At 50.7% G+C, this 17,649-nt stretch overlaps 1 protein-coding gene across 1 annotated transcript in view; it reads left to right on the top strand.

Annotated features, from left to right (window-relative positions):
• Positions 1–11,914: 11,914 nt before the first annotated feature.
• Positions 11,915–17,649, top strand: part of ADCY5 (adenylate cyclase 5) — a 156,327-nt gene continuing 150,592 nt past the window's right edge. The window contains exon 1 of the mRNA XM_082625412.1: positions 11,915–13,603. Within this exon, the coding sequence (XP_082481538.1) occupies positions 12,473–13,603 (1,131 nt within the window). The 5' untranslated portion in view covers positions 11,915–12,472. The remainder of the gene's footprint in view (positions 13,604–17,649) is intronic.

Below are 17,649 nucleotides of genomic sequence, written 5' to 3'. Positions count from 1 at the left end.
TTTAGTTATGAATAAAGTTGCTATGAATATTAGTGTAAAGGTCTTTGTGTGAACATATTCTTATATGCTTTCATTTTTCTTGGGTAAATACCTAGCAGTGAAATTGATGGAATATGTGGTATGTGAATGCTTAACTTTAAAAAAAACTGTCACGCTATTTCACAGGGGTTGTACCATTTTACATTTCTACCAGCAGCATATGAGAGTTCCAGTTGCTCCATATCCTGTCCAACACTTGGTATGATCACTCTTTAATTTTAGCCATTCTTATGGCTTGTGGTGGTATCTCATTGTGATTTTTAATTTGCTTTTCCCTGATGGCTAATGATGTTGAGCATCTTTTCATGTCCTTATGTGTTGTCTGTATATTTTCACCCTTTTTGGTGAAGTGTCTGTTCAAATCTTTTGCTCATTTTTATTGGGATATTTACTCATTATCATGCCTAGAGTTCTTTTTAGATGCTGCCTACAAATCCTTTATCAGATATATTTATCTGCAAATAATTTTTCCCAGTTGTGGCTTGTCTTTTCATTCATTTAATAATGTCTTTTGAAAAGTTCTTAATTTTGGCTAAGTCCAATTTACCAAAAATTTTTTTGAATAATTCAAAAAATAATGAATTGTACTTTTGGTGTTGTGGTAAAGAAATCTTTGTAACCCAAGGTCACAAAGATTTTCTCCTGTGTACTTTTCTTACAGTTTGAAGTTTTACATTTAGGTCTATAATAAATTTTTCTTTTGGCGGTGGGGGGGCTGTGTTGGGTCTTTGCTGCTGTGCGTGGGCTTCTCATTGCGGTGGCTTCTCTTGTTGTGGAGCATGGGCTCTAGGTGCAAAGGCTTCAGCAGTTTTCAGCACGTGGGCTCAGTAGTTGTGGCATGCGGGCCATAGAGTGCACGGGCTTCAGTAGTTGTGGCACGCAGGCTCAGTAGTTGTGGCTTGTGGGCTCTAGAGCGCAGGCTCAGTAGTTGTGGCACACGGGCTTAGATGCTCCATGGCATGTGGGATCTTCCCAGATCAGGGATCGAATCCGTGTTCGATCAGCAGACGGATTCTTAACCACTGCGCCACCAGGAAAGTCCCTATAATAAACTTTGAGTTAATTTTTATGTGTATGGTGTGAGGCACGGGTGGGCAAACTTTTTCTTAAAGGATCAGACAGTACAGATTCTAGGCTTTGCGGGCCATCCAATCTGTCATAACTACTTAACTCTGCATGTAGTGCAAAAGCAGGCTGAGACAAAAACAAATGAGTGTGGCTGTGTTTCAACAAAACTTTATGTCTAAGAACAGGCAGTGGCCACGTCTGGCCCAGTGGTCAGAGTTTGCTGATACCTTCTTTAAATCTTCACACAGCACTGAAACTCCCCAGGCAACACAAGCAGCCCCATCCATCCCTGCCTGTTGAGTCTGCTCCTGCCTTGCTTAAAGATCCTTGGTAGGTATCTTGCAAGAGGACGGCAATTTTTCTCATGTACCACCCCTACATTTCTTCATTGCTTTCAGACCTACAAGCAGTGAAACATATTCTTGTATGCCCCAGAGGACCAAGTACAAAGTCTGACTCAGGAAGAGCTGTCTACATGCCAGAATCTCAGGTGGACATAACAAACTGTTAGGTCATTCAGCTTCTTCATCCTCTGCCTGCTTTGGGTTGACAATAAAAGTCAAGAAGTTTAGGTCAAATTCTGCCCCTAATGCTATGTAATATTCATCAGGTCACTCTACTTCTCTCTTCCTCTGTATCCCCACCTGTGTGTGGGGGTAGGGGGTGGGGGGAGAGGAGAGATTTCTCCTAACACTCTCAAATTGTTACTGAGTTAATAAGAATAAGACAATACATTTCTTACCCATCTGGTTTGCTCTCTACCAGACAATTCCAAAGCTGCCTTCTCCTTGAACAGCTTTAAAAAACTGTTTTCTTTCTTTTTAAAAGCACTACACAAACGCAAGGTATTGTTACAATTTTCTCTTTTCAAGTAATTCTAGAAAGCCCAGCCCCAGGATTTCACAATCTGTCACTGTCCCTTGGTGCTTCTGCCTGTTGCCAGGGAAAGAGATTATCCTGGCTTGGGGAAGGTCAGCCAGCCCCAGCACGATTGCTAACACGGCTTAGCTTGCCATCCCTAACCACAGATTCACAGTCAGGGATACAGAGACTGGACTATACAACTCCAAGGCCAAGCAGACTGGCCAGTGAGAGGAGAAACAACACCCAGCACCACTCAAGCGCCTCACAGGCCACTCTAATCACCACCCAAATCACCACCCATGCCTGTGGGAGGGCGCAGCTCTCCAGTCTGCAGGGCAGACAGGCTGCAGTCTGTCAGAATCCTGAAAGAGGGAAGGTCTTTGAGAACAGAGACCTCATCTGCATGGCCCTGGGGGCCCTGCTTTGAACACAGCAGAGATGAAAGGGTAGATCTCCCAGACTACTAGACGAGCTGCACAGACATAAAAATATTTATCACAGTCATCTATAAATGTATGCAAGAGCCCGAGACCCTGAGAGATGTACATCATTCCATGCTAACCTCTTAAATGAATATCTGGATTTATTAAGAATGACTTTATTAATTTGCTATTATTAAGAATGATTCCCATTTTACATAATGGTGAATAATTTGAAAAGGAATTTCACATCATTGTCCAGATCCTCATAACAAATCGTGAAGGGTAGGAGAGCAGTTACCCTTGCTGGGACTGCAGTTCAGAGAGGTGACGTGTGACTTGTTGGATATCACACAGCTGGAAAGTGGTAGAGCTGGTGTAGAACCTCCAGGTATTCTGACCCCAAGTTTAGCGCTCTTCCCTCAGTCCTCTGTGTTGAGTGGAAGACTGTTTTCTCATCAGGTGGGATGACTTAGTAAGGAAGTACAAGGAGGAAAAGAAAGAGATGAGCTAACTGATGACTAGAGCCAGCTGAATCGGCTCTGCCTACCAACAGAGAGCCAGCTGATAGGGCCAGATTGGGCCCCAGTCCCGAATCCCCTCTTCTTGACTCATATATTGCCCCTGGCTTATAAAAAAAAACAGGTCAGAGTGCAAGCACTGTGTATTCTTTACAAAAGGAAGCATCATAGAGAGCTTTGAATAGTCATCTCCCCAAGGGCATCTAAGATCCGGTTCAAACTACACAAATGGTACGTAAACACAATTTAGGGAGAGATCAGTATATTGTATAAGGTTCATATACATAGGCAGTTACATATGCAGATAGACATTGGGGTAATTTGAGACAGGGGATGGGACAAAATAACCTCTGAAGGGTATAGGGGTGATGGTTTCTGACTCTTTCTCTCCCACGCTCTATAAAGAGGTTGTGGACTCACTCTGTGTGTGTGTGTGTGTGTGTGTGTGTACTTGTGGAAGAAGATATACACAGTGGGGGAAAGCCTGGTTTTAACACCAAGGCTGAAGTTCAATGATGCTGCTTTCCAAGAAGGTTGCCTTTGACTTTTCTAATGAAAAATTAATAGGCATTTACTTGCTGCTGCCTTTAATTACATTTGCTAAAGACAAGTGTCTGCCAACCGGCATGGCTCTGGCTGTCTTCTGTGCTGGATCTGCTCTCAGCAAAGCTCATTGGTTTGGGAGGAGAAAGGGTGCCATTTTGCCTGAGCAGTTGAAGAGGCAGAAACATCATGGGATGGAACTTGTATCACATTTTCTGCTAATGGATCCCCACCCATAAGCATTCACCTGACAGAGAAGCTGAATCAAACATGCCTTGGTAGAACATGGACCAGGATTCTAAAACTGTGGGTTGAGGACCCCAAAGGACCAAGGAGATTTTGAGAGAGGGCCACTAAGCCTTGTCTGTAGGCATATAAAATGCTCCCGTACAAATACAGAACTACTTTTCTACCACATATAAATACTACTGGGATTAGTAAAGTTTTAATTCATTTACTAAATGAAAATCTAAATTTATAATAGCTATTTATAATAGTTTTTTACCATTATGTATTTGCTTAACTAAAAGTACATATATACCATGTTGAGGTCCTTGAAAGATTTTTACCTTAAAAATGAGCCTTCAGAGAATTCCCTGGTAGTCCAGTGGTTAGGACTCCATGCTCTCCCAGCTGAGGTCCCGGGTTCAATCCCTGGTCAGGGAACTAAAATCCCACAAGCCATGCGGTATGGCCAAGAGAAAAAAAAAAAGAGCCTTCATACAGGAAAAGACTAGGAACTTAAAACTAGGGTGTTCCTTCTATAACTAAGCAGGATTACTGAAGGAATGGTCTTTTTGGATCCCACTTTTCCCCCATTTTTAAACAGCTTTATTAAGATATAATTTGCATTCCATAAAGTTCATCCATTTAAAGTATGAAATTCAATTTTTTTTTAGTATATTTAGAGTTGTGGAACCATCACCACAATCTTAGAACAGCTTTCACCATCCCATTGTACTCATTAGCAATTAATCCCCATCTTCTACACCCATTTCCCCTAAGCTCTAGGCATTCAATGATCTCTTTTCTGTTTCTGTAGAGTTTCCTCTTTTGGACATTTCATATAATATGTGGATCATACAATGCGTGGTCTTTTGTGACTAGAGGAATGTTTTGAATCCTCAAGACTCCATCCAGTTGTTGTATATCCAACTCCCACACATACTTCTGTCCCCTTCTCACATCTCCCAGAAGCCTCTTGCTCCCCCGCCTATAAGAATACTTTCTCCTATTAGTCCTCAGCCGTCTGTTTGTTCAAGAAGCACTTGGCATAAGCTGCAAAGCCCATCTCTGCTGGCACTGTGCTGTTCTCCAGCTCTTTCTGTGATTTCCTCACCTCTGACTTCTTGGGGATGGCATCTTGCTGGCATACTTCTTGGGCTCCCCCCACTCGACTATGTGCAGCATAGTTTTCTGCTTGAAATGGGTAATCAGTTTATGTGTGTTGAAAGAATAAGTGACTCATGGGGATGTTCCCATACTTCTAGGAAAAAAGGATTCAGGAGAAAGTGCAAGAAAGCAAAGTCAAGAACAGGAACAAAGATAAAGTGTGGAATGTGGGCATTACAATCCAAAGGGTTGGCAGCTGTGGATCAGGAGTGATCTAGTATTGTGACTAGAGGGCATTAAAAGGCCCTGGGATGCAAAGGGTCTCCCCGTTACTTCCAGCAGCAACTGAAAGAACATATTAGTCACTCCAGCTGATGGCGTTAACTGCCTCCATTACAATGCGAATGTCAACACCTGGGAGAGTGGCAGATCGAGCTATCATCGGCCGTTTCCACCTCAGCTACAATCTGAGCTCTTTGAATATTTCCACTTCCCTGAGGCTCAGAGGTCTGGAGGTGAGTGTAGAGTCTGGAAAAAATCTAGGGCCCAGTTCCCTATGGCCAACTGCACACTTTTATCATCCTTGATTTCCAAGCCAAGGAAGACAGAGGTCAAGAGTAAGATGGCTGATGTTCCTGGTTCCTCCTCAGACCTCCTGGTGCGGGATGGGCTAGGGTGGAGGACGGCTCCCAGGGACCTCAGCCATCTGTGCCCAATGGCTAAGACACTGGGGCCCAAGCTTCCACAGATGACCTACCCTCAAGACACACAATGTTCCATCCTGTTAGCTACTCTCTGACTTGGGGAGAGTAAGTTAGTTCTTCAAAGGAAAGGTAAGTCATGTAGTCTGAGGTGTCGGGCTTGCTCTCAAAATGCAAATATCCAGGAGAGGTTGACACACCTTTGGGGAATTAGATGATCTTTAAGATTCTTTCACCCTTAAGAGAACCTAGGGTTCTTAGAGTTCTTTAATTCCTTGTGAAGAACACATTACAAGGCAGGGCTCTCCTAGGCAGTAGGCAAAGTTCATTTTTAACCTCCAATTCCTAACTGGCTGTCATTTCTGCCCTCCTCCTTCCTGCTTCCAGGCACCTGTGCCCTTTTCTGGTTCCATTTGCTTTGGGAACTGCTTAGTGGTCCCAACTGTTCTTTCCTTCCTTTCCCTAACTCATTCCTACTCTTAAAGAGCAAGCATCCAAACACATATATATGGAATCTTAAAAAAAAAAAAGTCATGAAGAACCTAGGGCCAGGACGGCAATAAAGACACAGATGTAGAGAATGGACTTGAGGACACGGGGAGGGGGAAGGGTAAGCTGGGACAAAGTGAGAGAGTGGCGTGGACATATATACATTACCAGATGTAAAACGGATAGCTAGTGGGAAGCAGCCGCATAGCACAGGGAGATCAGTTCAGTGCTTTGTGACCACCTAGAGGGGTGGGATAGGGAGGGTGGGAGGGAGATGCAAGAGGGAGGGGGTATGGGGATATATGTATATGTATAGCTGATTCACTTTGTTATAAAGCAGAAACTAACACACCATTGTAAAGCAATTATACTCCAATAAAGATATTTTAAAAAACAACAAAACAAAACAAAACAAAAAAGAGCAAGCATCCATTCTCTCGGTGAGAGAAACTTGTTTTGGCCTTAGAGGGGGAAGCCTGCTGATTAAACTCATCCACACTAACTTAATAACGACTGGCAGCCCTGGCAAAAGTCCCTCAATCTCCTAGTGGTATCTGCATTCATTTTTTCAACCACTTTCTTGAAATGTAATTTATATACCATAAAGTTCACCCCGTTGGATTCAAGTGCAATTCAATGGTTTTTAGTATATTTCTCGAGTTGTGCGATGATCACCATAATCTAATTTTAGAACATTTTCATGAACTTCCCAAAGAAGGAGGGTCTGAAGGGTGGGGTGGAGTGAGGGGACTGACTGGCAACCATGGGTGAAGGTGGAAAGGTGGGTTGGGCTCTTTAACGCTATGTGGAGGAGGGTGGGCTTCAGTACCCATTAGCCATCACTTTTGTACCCATTAGCCATCACTTCCCATTCCTCCTCTTCTCCAGGCCTAAGCAAACACTAATCTACTTTCTGTCTCTAGATTTTCTGCATTCATTTTTAGGGAATAATTGTCATCCCAAAGCATGACTATCTAATGGTGGGATTTTCAGCATTGTGGGGAAAGTATTTTTAGGTACAAGAGTATTACTGAGACCCACTTGCACAAATATTTCTAAACATTCTAAAATGTTAATATTCTAATTTCCAAAATGGAGCTACTCTTCCAAAAAATGTCTGGGGGAAATGAAGAATGAAGTCCTGAAGGGTAACTAAGGTACAAGGGGAAGATGGCTGGAGGTGGGTGGTCTGCAGTACTCCCAAAGGGCCTGCTATGTCCTGAGGTGCATAGGCATCTCCCCTCTGCAAGCCAGGTACTCACTTCAGAGAGAGGCCTGAGGTGGTCAGCCCCTATCTGATGACAATAGCCAGATGCACATCCTGGAGCAGCTCTTCAAAACCTCTGCCTTTTGTTCCTGTGACCCCCACCTTTCTTGGTTTTCATCTGACCTTTCGGACTCCTCCTCTACATGGTGGTTGACCCCTGGGTTTCCTCGTCAGCCCTTCACAGGTGTCCTCCAGCCAATGGCATCATTCCCATCACCGTGTCACTTCTGGGCTCCATCAATCAATACATCTGCTCTGCCACAGCTTCTTGACTGGTCCCCTCTGCTCTTGGATCTTGCTTTTCCAATCTCATTACAACATTGCCAGAGTTTGCCTCCCAAAACATAATGGCCCTTGACACCCCTGTCCCCCAGTTCATGGACTCTTCATTGTCTTTAAACTGAAGCCCACCCTCCTCCACATAGCGTTAAAGAGCCCAACCCACCTTTCCACCTTCACCCATGGTTGCCAGTCAGTCCCCTCACTCCACCCCACCCTTCAGACTCAATTCCCATCACTAATCCCCAGATGTACCATTTCTTTACCCAACAAACAGCTAAGGGGTACCTCCTATGTGCCAGGTATGGGGCACAAGAATAAGTAAGATACCAATTCTGCCCTCAAGGAGTTCAGCAGATTGTGGAGACAGTTCTGAAAACAAGATAATACAATGTGCCAAGTGCTATAATAGAGATAAAAGCAAGGTGTGCTGGGAACTGAGGAAGGAGTGCCTAGCAGCCTGGGGTCGTGGGGGAGGAAAAGGCATTAGAGAGGCATCACAGAGATGCTACAGATTTGGTTTGTGCTGGGGGTGCATGTGAAAAGGGTGATCTCTGCAGAAATTTAAAGAGCCTTTTACTGTGGCTGGATGATGTGCGGAAGTGGTGGATAGTGAAAGCTAGCAGGTAGGAAGAGGCAGTTTTGGGGACAGTTTTCAGTCTGGTTGTGACAGGCATGATCAGATGGGGACAAAGTGGAGGACAGATTGGAGGGCAAGGAGGGAGAGTTGGTCATTGTCTAGGCAATGAGTAGGGAGGATCTGGGCGAAGGTAGTAGCCAGAGAATGTGGAAGAAGAGACAGAAGTGAAAAGACAAGGGCACGGTGGCAGGACTCTGGGAACTGGGATAGGAGGGCTTGCCACTCTAAGATCTGGGAGTTTGGGGGATGGTAATTCCACCAGTGGTGAGAAAACAGAGGGAGGAGCAAGCTTCTTGGGGGATGACCTTAGTTTTAGACAAACTGAACCTGGGGTGCTGGGATACCAAGGACCATCCATGGGGAGTTCTCCAGTAGATGGGGGTAAGCTTGGAACTGGGAAGGGAGGCAGGGGCTGAAGACTCAGATTTCAGAAATCCTTAGCGAAAAAATGTTTATCCTTTGGCCCAGCAATTCTACTTGTAGGAATTTCTCCTAAGGATACAATTAAAGATGTGTGTGAAGATTTATGTACAAAAATCCTCATTGTTTATAACAGTAAAACAGTGGAAACTTTACAAACTGCTACGACAGTGAAAAATGTACAACAGTAGGGGACTGGTTAAATAAATTATGCTATATTCATGCAATGGAATTCTGTTCGGACAATAAAATGGATATTGTAGATGGATGCTTATTGGCATAAAAAAAATCACAATATTTTGCTAAGTAGAAAAAAGCAGATTCTAAAATTCTTTGTAAAGTCCCATTTTTTGTTAAGAAAAGAATTAAGATGTTAATGGTTCTCTAGGTGTTGTAATTATGAATGTGTTTTCTTTTGTCTTTCTTCGAGTTTTTACACACTTAATCATACATAGCTTTTGCTATAAGATGATGGTTACTTAAAATTTTTGAATAAAATGGAAAGGAATGACCTAGGGAGAGCTCAGGGAATGAGAAGGGAATCAGTGATGGAACCCAATCACCTTGAAGCCCATCTGGCTTCTGTCCATGCAGTGTTCCTCTCAGATTGTATTTGCTACATGGCTGTGTGGTAGAGTTCAAGGAGCAGACTGAACTTAGGTTCCATTCTACTACAAACTCTGGACCCTGGGCAAACTTTGATTCTCTAAGTCTCGGTTTTCTCACCTTTATAGTGGGGAGAATAACATCTTCCTCAAAACGGTTATGCGACAATAAGATGCACAGATATATTGTTGTTGCTTAATAAATATTAGTCCATTCTCCTTTTCTTCCGACTCCTCCTTCTCTGCTGGCCCCAGATTCAACCTCTAGAGTCTTTTTGGCCCTTACAGTGGGAATTAATGCCTCCTCTCTCCAAACTCCTAAAACGCTCTCTTTGGACCTCTATTGAACACTGACTGAACTGTGCTCTGAACTGGAATTAGTGGCTTAGCTCCTCTCCCTCCCTGACTGTAACCAGAGTTGAGTCACCTCTCTATCCCTAAGGCACCTAGCACAGTGCTTTGCACACAGGGGATGCTCTATGAATGTTTGCTGACTAATTCATGGTGCTTTTTATGACTTCGCTAATCCTGGATTGATTACTCAAAGGCTGGAATACTCTAGGGTTAGTTTATTCAGATCTCTTGGAATGTTTCTCCTCCCAATTTGTAACTCTGGCAAGGTTTATCTTCCAATTTGCAAAGAGATGACCAACAGAGAAATAAAGAGAAGCTCACCCAGACCTCTAGCCTCTTTGTCAGAAGCTCTGCAGAGAGAGCTGGAGGAAGAAGAGTAATGTGAAGGTTGTTTCTCCCTCCCCAGAGCAGAGGTGACACGTCCCCACCCATCCCAGTGCTTAGACTGCCGGAGCTTCCAACAGGACAGCTTAGGGCCGAGGGGAATTGGATAGGTACATCATTCCACAGGCCTAGGTCCTCTTTGACCCGAAGTAAAGTCCTCTCCACTCCTGCCTGTTTGTCGCTGGCGCTGTGCAGGAGTATCTGGTCCTCCTCTGTCCTCTCCCCCGTCCTCCTCCAGCCGGGGCTCTCCACCCTGCTCTGGGGCGCATCCTTCCGGCTAACACCTTGCTAGGTAGGGAGCCAGCCTGGCGCTGACGAAAGATCTTTCTGTTGCAAGTCAGGAGACCTGTGTGGCCCATGGCAAGTTAATTAGGCTCTGAAGCCTTAGTTTCCGCATTTATAAACTGGGAATAATCACACGGGCCCTGTCCCCTGTCACAACCCAGGGTTATTGAGGAGAATCAAATGAGATTAAAAAAAAAAAGTATGAACTGGCAAAGAGCTCTTCACAAACGTCAGGTGTTCGTAATGCTGTCTGTGGGGTTCCCTCTGGGTAACTCTCCACCAAAGCGTTCCTGTCCGCCCCGCCCTAGCTGCATCGGCCTCACCCACTGCATCTCCATCTTTCGCGTCACTGTCTTCCTGCGCCTCAGAGATACTCAGTCTTTCCATCTCCACCGTCCATTTCCGGGTCTGGCTCTTGGGCCCCTCCGGCCCTCCAGGGACTCTGGTCTTCGTCTCCCTGCGGCAGTCGCTGCCTGGGCGCCCCCAGGCCGGTGCGCCCTCCTTTGGTATAGCCGCCCGGCCAGAGAATCGCCCAATAAGAGCGCCGGACTCAAATATGACAGCTCAGGAAGCGGCCAATCGAGCCGGGCCGGGGAAGGGGGGCGCAGCGCGGGGGCTGAAGTTGGGTTGAATGGGGGGATGGGGATTAAAGGGGGATACAAAAGAGGGGAGGTAGGACTAGGGGCGCAGGAACCCAAGCAAGGGGCGGGGGAGGACCGCACGGCAGCCAGGTCTGGCGAAGGGACCACGGGCTGGACGCGGCTCCAGGCGCCAGGGAGGGAGGGGCGCGGCGAGAATTTTAGGTGAGGAAGGGGAGCTGGGGCCCCCACGGTACCGGGCGCCTCACGAGGCCGGGCCTGAGGATGCCAGCGGGGCGCCGAGGCGGGGGCCGCGGCCCGGCCGGGGGCGGAGGCGGCCGCGCGCCGCTGTGAGCCGAGGCCCGAGCGGCGCGGGGGGCGGGGAGGCGGCGGGAGGAGGGGATGCGGAGGGCGCTCCGGCGGCGGCGGCGGCGGCGGCGGCGGCGGCAACCGGGCGAGAAGGGAGGAGCGGCACGAGCGGCCGGAGCAGCGCAGGGCCCGAGGCGTGCATGGCGCGCCCTGAGCCCGGCTCCCGCGGGTTCCCCTGGAGCGCCCCCCGGGCGCAGCGGTTCTTGGGCCGGCCCCTCTCGGCCGGCTGCCTCTGAGCGCCGGCCCTCGATCTCTGGATACCGTGCTCCCTGGGAGAAGCCCGCCTGCGTTGGGGCGGAACGGCGGCGGTGCTGCGCCGGATTCCGCCCTCAGCTTAGTCCTTCTGCGCCCGGCCGCGGCGGGCCCGCAGCCGGCGGCGAGGAGCCTGGAGCTTGCGGAGCCGGCGCGACAGCCCTCCTGGGCCAGCGGGTCCGGGCCAGCTCCGCTCCGTTTTGGGGGAAGGGGGAGGCGAGAGGGGAAGGGCCGCGCTGCAGGAGCCGGTCCTCGCCCCCGCCCCCCTGCGCGGACACGCTGAAGGCTGGGCTCGGCTTTCGCGGGGGCCAAGCTCCCACTCGCTGCGGGAGGTGGGGGATGCGGGCGACGGCCCCCTTGGGCTCCAGGACCCTCCCCCCAGGGCTCGGGAGCTGTTGCTCCGCCCGCCGCCCCCTCCCCCGTCCTCTCCACCCCCCCATCCCACCTCCCCACCCCTCGTAAGAAAATAATGCTGGCTGGCGCCCGCACCTCCCAGTCGCTCCCAGTCCGCCGCGAGGAAAGGGCGCCCGCTTGGTCTCCACGCCGGGACCCCTACCGAGCCGCCCTAGCTGCCGCCTCGCCGCGTGTGCCGCTGGGCTCCGCTTAGGCAGAATCTGCGAGCGCCGCGCCCGGGCATTGCCAGCTCCGGGGAGGCGCCGCCCGCAAGGACACCTCTCCGTCCCGCCTCGTCCGCAACTCCGGTCCTTGTCGAGCTCGACGCGAGCCAGGAGCCCGGACGTCCCTCTGCGCGCAGCTCAGCAGCTCGAGTAGTCCCCGCTGCCCCAGCTCGGAGCCAACTCCATCTCGGACCTGGGACTACTGACGCGGATTCTCAGCCACTTCTCACCTCGGGGCTGTGCCTGCCTCCCGCTTGCTCTCCCGCTGCCCTCCTTCTCCGCTCAGGACGGGGGTGCCAAGATGTCCCGCTACTGCCCAGGGCCCCGGGCCGCCCCCGACGTGTGACCCCAGCCTGGTCCCCCTGCTCGGCCGTCCGCCCTCCCCTTGGAGAACCCCGGCCCGGCCCCCGGGGGAGGAGGAAGAAGACGACGAGGCCGAGGGGGGGATGTCCAGCTCCAAAAGCGTGAGCCCCCCGGGCTACACGGCGCAAACAGCGGCGGCGCCGGCGTCCCGGGGAGGCCCGGAACACCGCTCGGCGTGGGGCGAGGCCGACTCCCGCGCCAATGGCTACCCCCACGCCCCCGGGGGTTCGGCCCGCGGCTCCACCAAGAAACCCGGGGGGACGGTGACCCCGCAGCAGCAGCAGCAGCGCCTGGCCAGCCGCTGGCGCAGCGACGACGATGATGATCCTCCGCTGAGTGGGGATGACCCCCTGGTTGGGGGCTTCGGCTTCAGTTTCCGTTCCAAGTCGGCCTGGCAGGAGCGCGGCGGCGACGACTGCGGTCGCGGCAGCCGGCGGCAGCGGCGGGGCGCGGCCGGCGGGGGCAGCACCCGGGCGCCCCCTGCGGGCGGCGGCGGCGGCTCGGCGGCGGCGGCGGCCGCAGCTGGCGGGACGGAGGTGCGCCCCCGTTCTGTGGAGCTGGGTCTGGAGGAGCGGCGGGGCAAGGGCCGCGCGGCCGACGAGCTGGAGGCCGGCGCCGTCGAAGAAGACGAGGGTTCCGGAGATGGCGGCAGCTTGGCAGGCTCGGGCGCGGGGCCTGGCGCGGTGCTGTCGCTGGGCGCCTGCTGCCTGGCACTGCTGCAGATATTCCGCTCGAAGAAGTTCCCGTCGGACAAGCTGGAGCGGCTGTACCAGCGCTACTTCTTCCGTCTGAACCAGAGCAGCCTCACTATGCTCATGGCTGTGCTGGTGCTCGTGTGCCTCGTCATGTTGGCCTTCCACGCGGCACGGCCCCCGCTGCAGCTGCCCTACCTGGCCGTGCTGGCGGCTGCCGTGGGTGTGATCCTCGTCATGGCCGTGCTCTGCAACCGCGCCGCCTTCCACCAGGACCACATGGGCCTGGCCTGCTACGCGCTCATCGCCGTGGTGCTGGCTGTCCAGGTGGTGGGCCTGCTGCTGCCCCAGCCGCGCAGTGCCTCCGAGGGCATCTGGTGGACTGTGTTCTTCATCTATACCATCTACACGCTGCTGCCCGTGCGCATGCGGGCCGCGGTACTCAGCGGGGTGCTTCTCTCTGCCCTCCACCTGGCCATCGCCCTGCGCACCAACGCCCAGGACCAGTTCCTGCTCAAGCAGGTAGGGGCCCACCTGGGCATAGGGACTGTATAGTGGGGTGCGCAGGCCTAGGCCTGACTCCAAAGAAAGGCAACCCACTTTCACCCTTGAAAGTGGTGAAAAGAGCCAGAGAGACATGGCTGTGTCAGCTGTGTGGTGTCTTCTAGCCCCCGAACCCCCTCTGAGCCCCATCATCTTCCTCTACAAAAAGAGTGCTCTTGTATGTAATGTTCCCGCTGGTAGAAGACACACCAAACCTTAGCCATTATTGTAGGGATGCTAATGAGGAAGGAGAGTCGGAGGAGAAAATGCTATGGAGAGGTCCCCTTCTCTGTGCTTCTGTCTCTGTATATAAAAGGCCCCTGAGAAAAGTGGCTGGCCCCTGTAGCAGCCTCCCCGCTCCTGAGGGCCACTGATGGTTTGTTAACCGAATGTCCTGGATGGACGGTTGGGGAGGGGAGACCCTGGGCGCCCCTTGCCCAGTCTTAGGGAGGGGTAATTATATAACCCTGCCAGTTGTCTGGGACTGGGGGTTCGGGAGCTGGAGATATTTCTGAACTTGAGGGAGGACTGACAAGTTTGTTTCATTTGTTAAAGCCAAAAAGCTGCCTTCAGCAAAGGTGGGAAGGAAACTTTGTGTGTGGTGACGGTCCCCCTCCTGGCCTGAGCAGAAAGCTAGTGTTGGAAGTCGTGACCCCTTCATGTGGGTGCTCCTGGTTATTGCTTATGGTGGGGGCTTTTAATCCTCCTGGGATGGGTTAGGCTAGCCTTGAACGGTAGGCTTAGGAGGAAATAAAACTTCTCCCTGGTTAACTGGTGAGTCCCCTGAAGACTTGTGGGAGAGAGGTGTGCTTGCCATGGCGACCTTGGGTGAGACCAGCTCCTCTGACATGCACACCTTCTCCCCTTAGCGGTCCCCTTGTATGTGGCTCCATGGGCCTCATCCGTTGGCCCCTGCTGAGCCTACTTGGTTGTGGTGCAACCTACTTGGCTGTGAGAGTCAAGTGGGCCTTTGCTGCAGGCTAGTCTCCTGACTGTGGAACCTAGTGCATCCCCCCCACCTCTCTCCAGGCAACTGCATCCTCTAACAGAACTTCTTAACTCTATTCCATTGTCATTGCCTTCCTCCTCTCCACTTCTAGTGCCTTTTCTCAGACTTCAATCTTGTTGGGTACTGCGTCTTTCTTGAGGGGTTCTCCTGTGCCCCCTGGCTTCCTGGGTATCATACTGTCCCACAGGGAATACTATGGGCTTCATGGTGCTGGGCTCTCGCTGCACCTCCAGGGTGCTCTGTGACTGGGAGGGAGGGAGGCTACAACCTCTCTGGGCCCCGGGTTCCTTGCCTGGTAAATGAGAGGCTTTTGCATGCCCCTTCCAGTTCCAGCCCCTCTGTGCCAATCCTCACCTTCTGCAAGGAGCCCCTCCTTGCATTCCAGCCATACTGGCCTCTCCCTCTTTTGCATGGCCAACAATGGAGCCAGAGCCACAGAGTGGGGCACTTACTTATTTCCCAGTGCCCACTGGTTTTACTCCCCATCCAGTGTAAGCTCCTTGGATGCAGGAATCCTGAGGTGTATGTGTTTTGCCTTCTCTACCCTCTCTCCTTTGTCTAGCACAGTGTAAGTTACTTAGTAGGGATTTAATAACTGCTTCACAATTTGATTGTGTCCCAGTAGGTGAAGTAGTTGGGGTTGTTGATGCTAACTTAAAGTTTTTCTGATCTGGGATCAGAAGGAAATAAAATCTTTAGAGATCAGCTCTGAACTTAAGAGAACAACCTATTGAGAGCTGGTTTAGAAAAAGTTAATTACTGTTGTTAGTGCTTATAAAGGATCCTAATGTTTTGACCTGGGGACCCAAGCTCTCACATGAGTATTATACCTTTGGGGGTTGTTCCTGGCTTGAATGGGAGGCAGGTTGCTTGGGTGGATATAGCTCTTCTACAGAAAGAAAGGCATGACATCCACATGGAGCAGCAGAGATTTCCGGGATCATTCAGAGTATTTACTGAACCAGACTTGGGACTCAGGGTCTGATTACAGCCCTAGGAAATCCTAGACGTGTGATTTTAGGAGACTGGAGTCAGATCCCAGGACAGGAGTGCTGGACTAGGGAGCCCCGTCTCCATCTTAGCATGAAGATGCCATTGCAGCAACAAGAGTTGGCTGACCGACTTCCCATCTAGTTCCTCAGACCTGTCCGTCTCCCCTCTCTCCCCACCTCCACCACCTCCCACCCCATGCTTCTTTTACCCATTGTGGTCTTCAGACCTTCCCTTGTCTGTAGGCTTTTGGGTGGGTTTGCACTTAACTTCTCATGACCTACTCTGCTGAGTATAGCAGAGCTTGTTAGGAATGGTCCACGATAACAGAATGCAAGCATTCTTTCTATTTGACTTCAGAGAAAACTGTATTTTTTTTTGGTTTGTATTTGATTTGCCTTTCTGATTATGTCTGATATAAACTTTGTATTTCTTGAGCAAACCCTGTTGGATGGTGGGAAATATTAGTGGGACAGTCAAGCATTATCCTCTGCCTCAGGTTACCCCAGAGCAGCGGGTGTTAGAAGATGGCTTGCATTAGATGCCTTGTTCTTTTCTTTGGTGAAGATACACATCCAGGGAAATGGGGCTGCAGTATGCGGTCTCTAATGCGGGGGCTTTGGGAATTTCCCTCCACGGTGCCTTGGACACAGAGTGGGCCCTCAGGAAACTGTGTTGGCATTTTCCACTTCTCCTGAGAGGCTGGCCCCCTTGCTCCTACAGCCTAGATCTTCAACATCAGTATCTGATCTGGATATTTTTTTTCGCTGGCCCCTCTTCTCTTTGGGGCTCTTCCCTTTGCTCCAGTTAGGAGGAGAAACATCTAGTGTCTCATCTGCTGCCTCTTGAGAGAGTGGAGGGGCAAGGTGGGGCAGCCCTTTTGGGGGATGATGTTTCTTCCTTTTGCTAAATCTGATCTAGCTCTTCCCCTGGTATTCATCCCCCTCCCCCTGCTCTTTTTCTGTCCCTTCCTTTCTCTTGCCTCCCCCTTCAGTCCCCTGTTGTTCTCTGCCTACCTCTCCTCTCCTCTGCCTGCCTGCTTTTCTGCTTCCCCATCTCTTACTTCCCATTTGCAGCCTCTCAGCCTCGCCTTCTGTGCTCGCCTCACTGTCGTCTCCTTGGTGGGGTACAGTAGGGGCGTCACGGGTTGTTTTTTTCTCCTTCTTTGCCTGTTAGAAGTCCCTCTGCTACACCCATACCATAAATAACACTCAAGCATCTGCCAAACACATTCCTCACTTGTGTTAATAGGCTGCAATGATGCTGGAGCCTGTTGCCATGGCAACCTCATTTTTGTTTGACTGTATCCCACTCTGCTACATAAAGCCTCTGCATGCACTCACACACAAACAAGTACACTCACACAACTATTGCACATGCTTAACTATTAGAGATTATTTTGGAGGAAACATCTTTGGGCCCCATGGGGGTGGGCCGTCATTTGGCCAAGGAGATGAATGTCTCTGCTTGTCCAGTGTTACTCTAGGAGGTGATAATGGATGCAGGAGCTCTTTGAAAAGTAGAAAGTCCTGTTCAAATGTGGGGTATTATTCTGCAGCCACATTAAACCCACCTGACATGGTTTCTGAAGAGAAGATTCTGACCCCGTGTGGGTCCCCGTGAGCTTGGGAGTGCTGTCAGAGGTTGGTGGTGTCAGGCCTTTGTGGTGTGGGCTGACCCATCCCTACCCAGCTACCATCAGCTCCTTCCTCTCTTCCCCCTAACCCTTTTGGAGAAACTCAGTGATTTCCTGCATTTCTGCCTTTGTGCCTGTTTGAACACACAACTGTCACCAGTTGTTCCAGAGATCAGAAAGGCACAGGTGCTGTGTGGGTGATGTTCTGTGACCATGAGCACGTGTGAGTGTCTAAACTGAGGAGTCTGGGGCTGGATGGGGGTGGGGAAGCAGACCAAGAAGTGACTGCTCTGGCTGCTGAGGGGTGGGTGCCTGGGTCCATGTGTGGGAGTGTGTCTGTCACGTGGGCTGGCCCCAGTGTGTACGTGCATGCATGTGGACGTACGTGTG

Source organism: Mesoplodon mirus, assembly GCF_964341445.2.
Source record: "Mesoplodon mirus genome assembly, chromosome: 6".
Classification (NCBI taxonomy): Eukaryota; Metazoa; Chordata; class Mammalia; order Artiodactyla; family Ziphiidae; genus Mesoplodon; species Mesoplodon mirus.
Note: the sequence above shows the minus strand (reverse complement) of the source record. Positions and strands in the feature narration are given on the sequence as shown.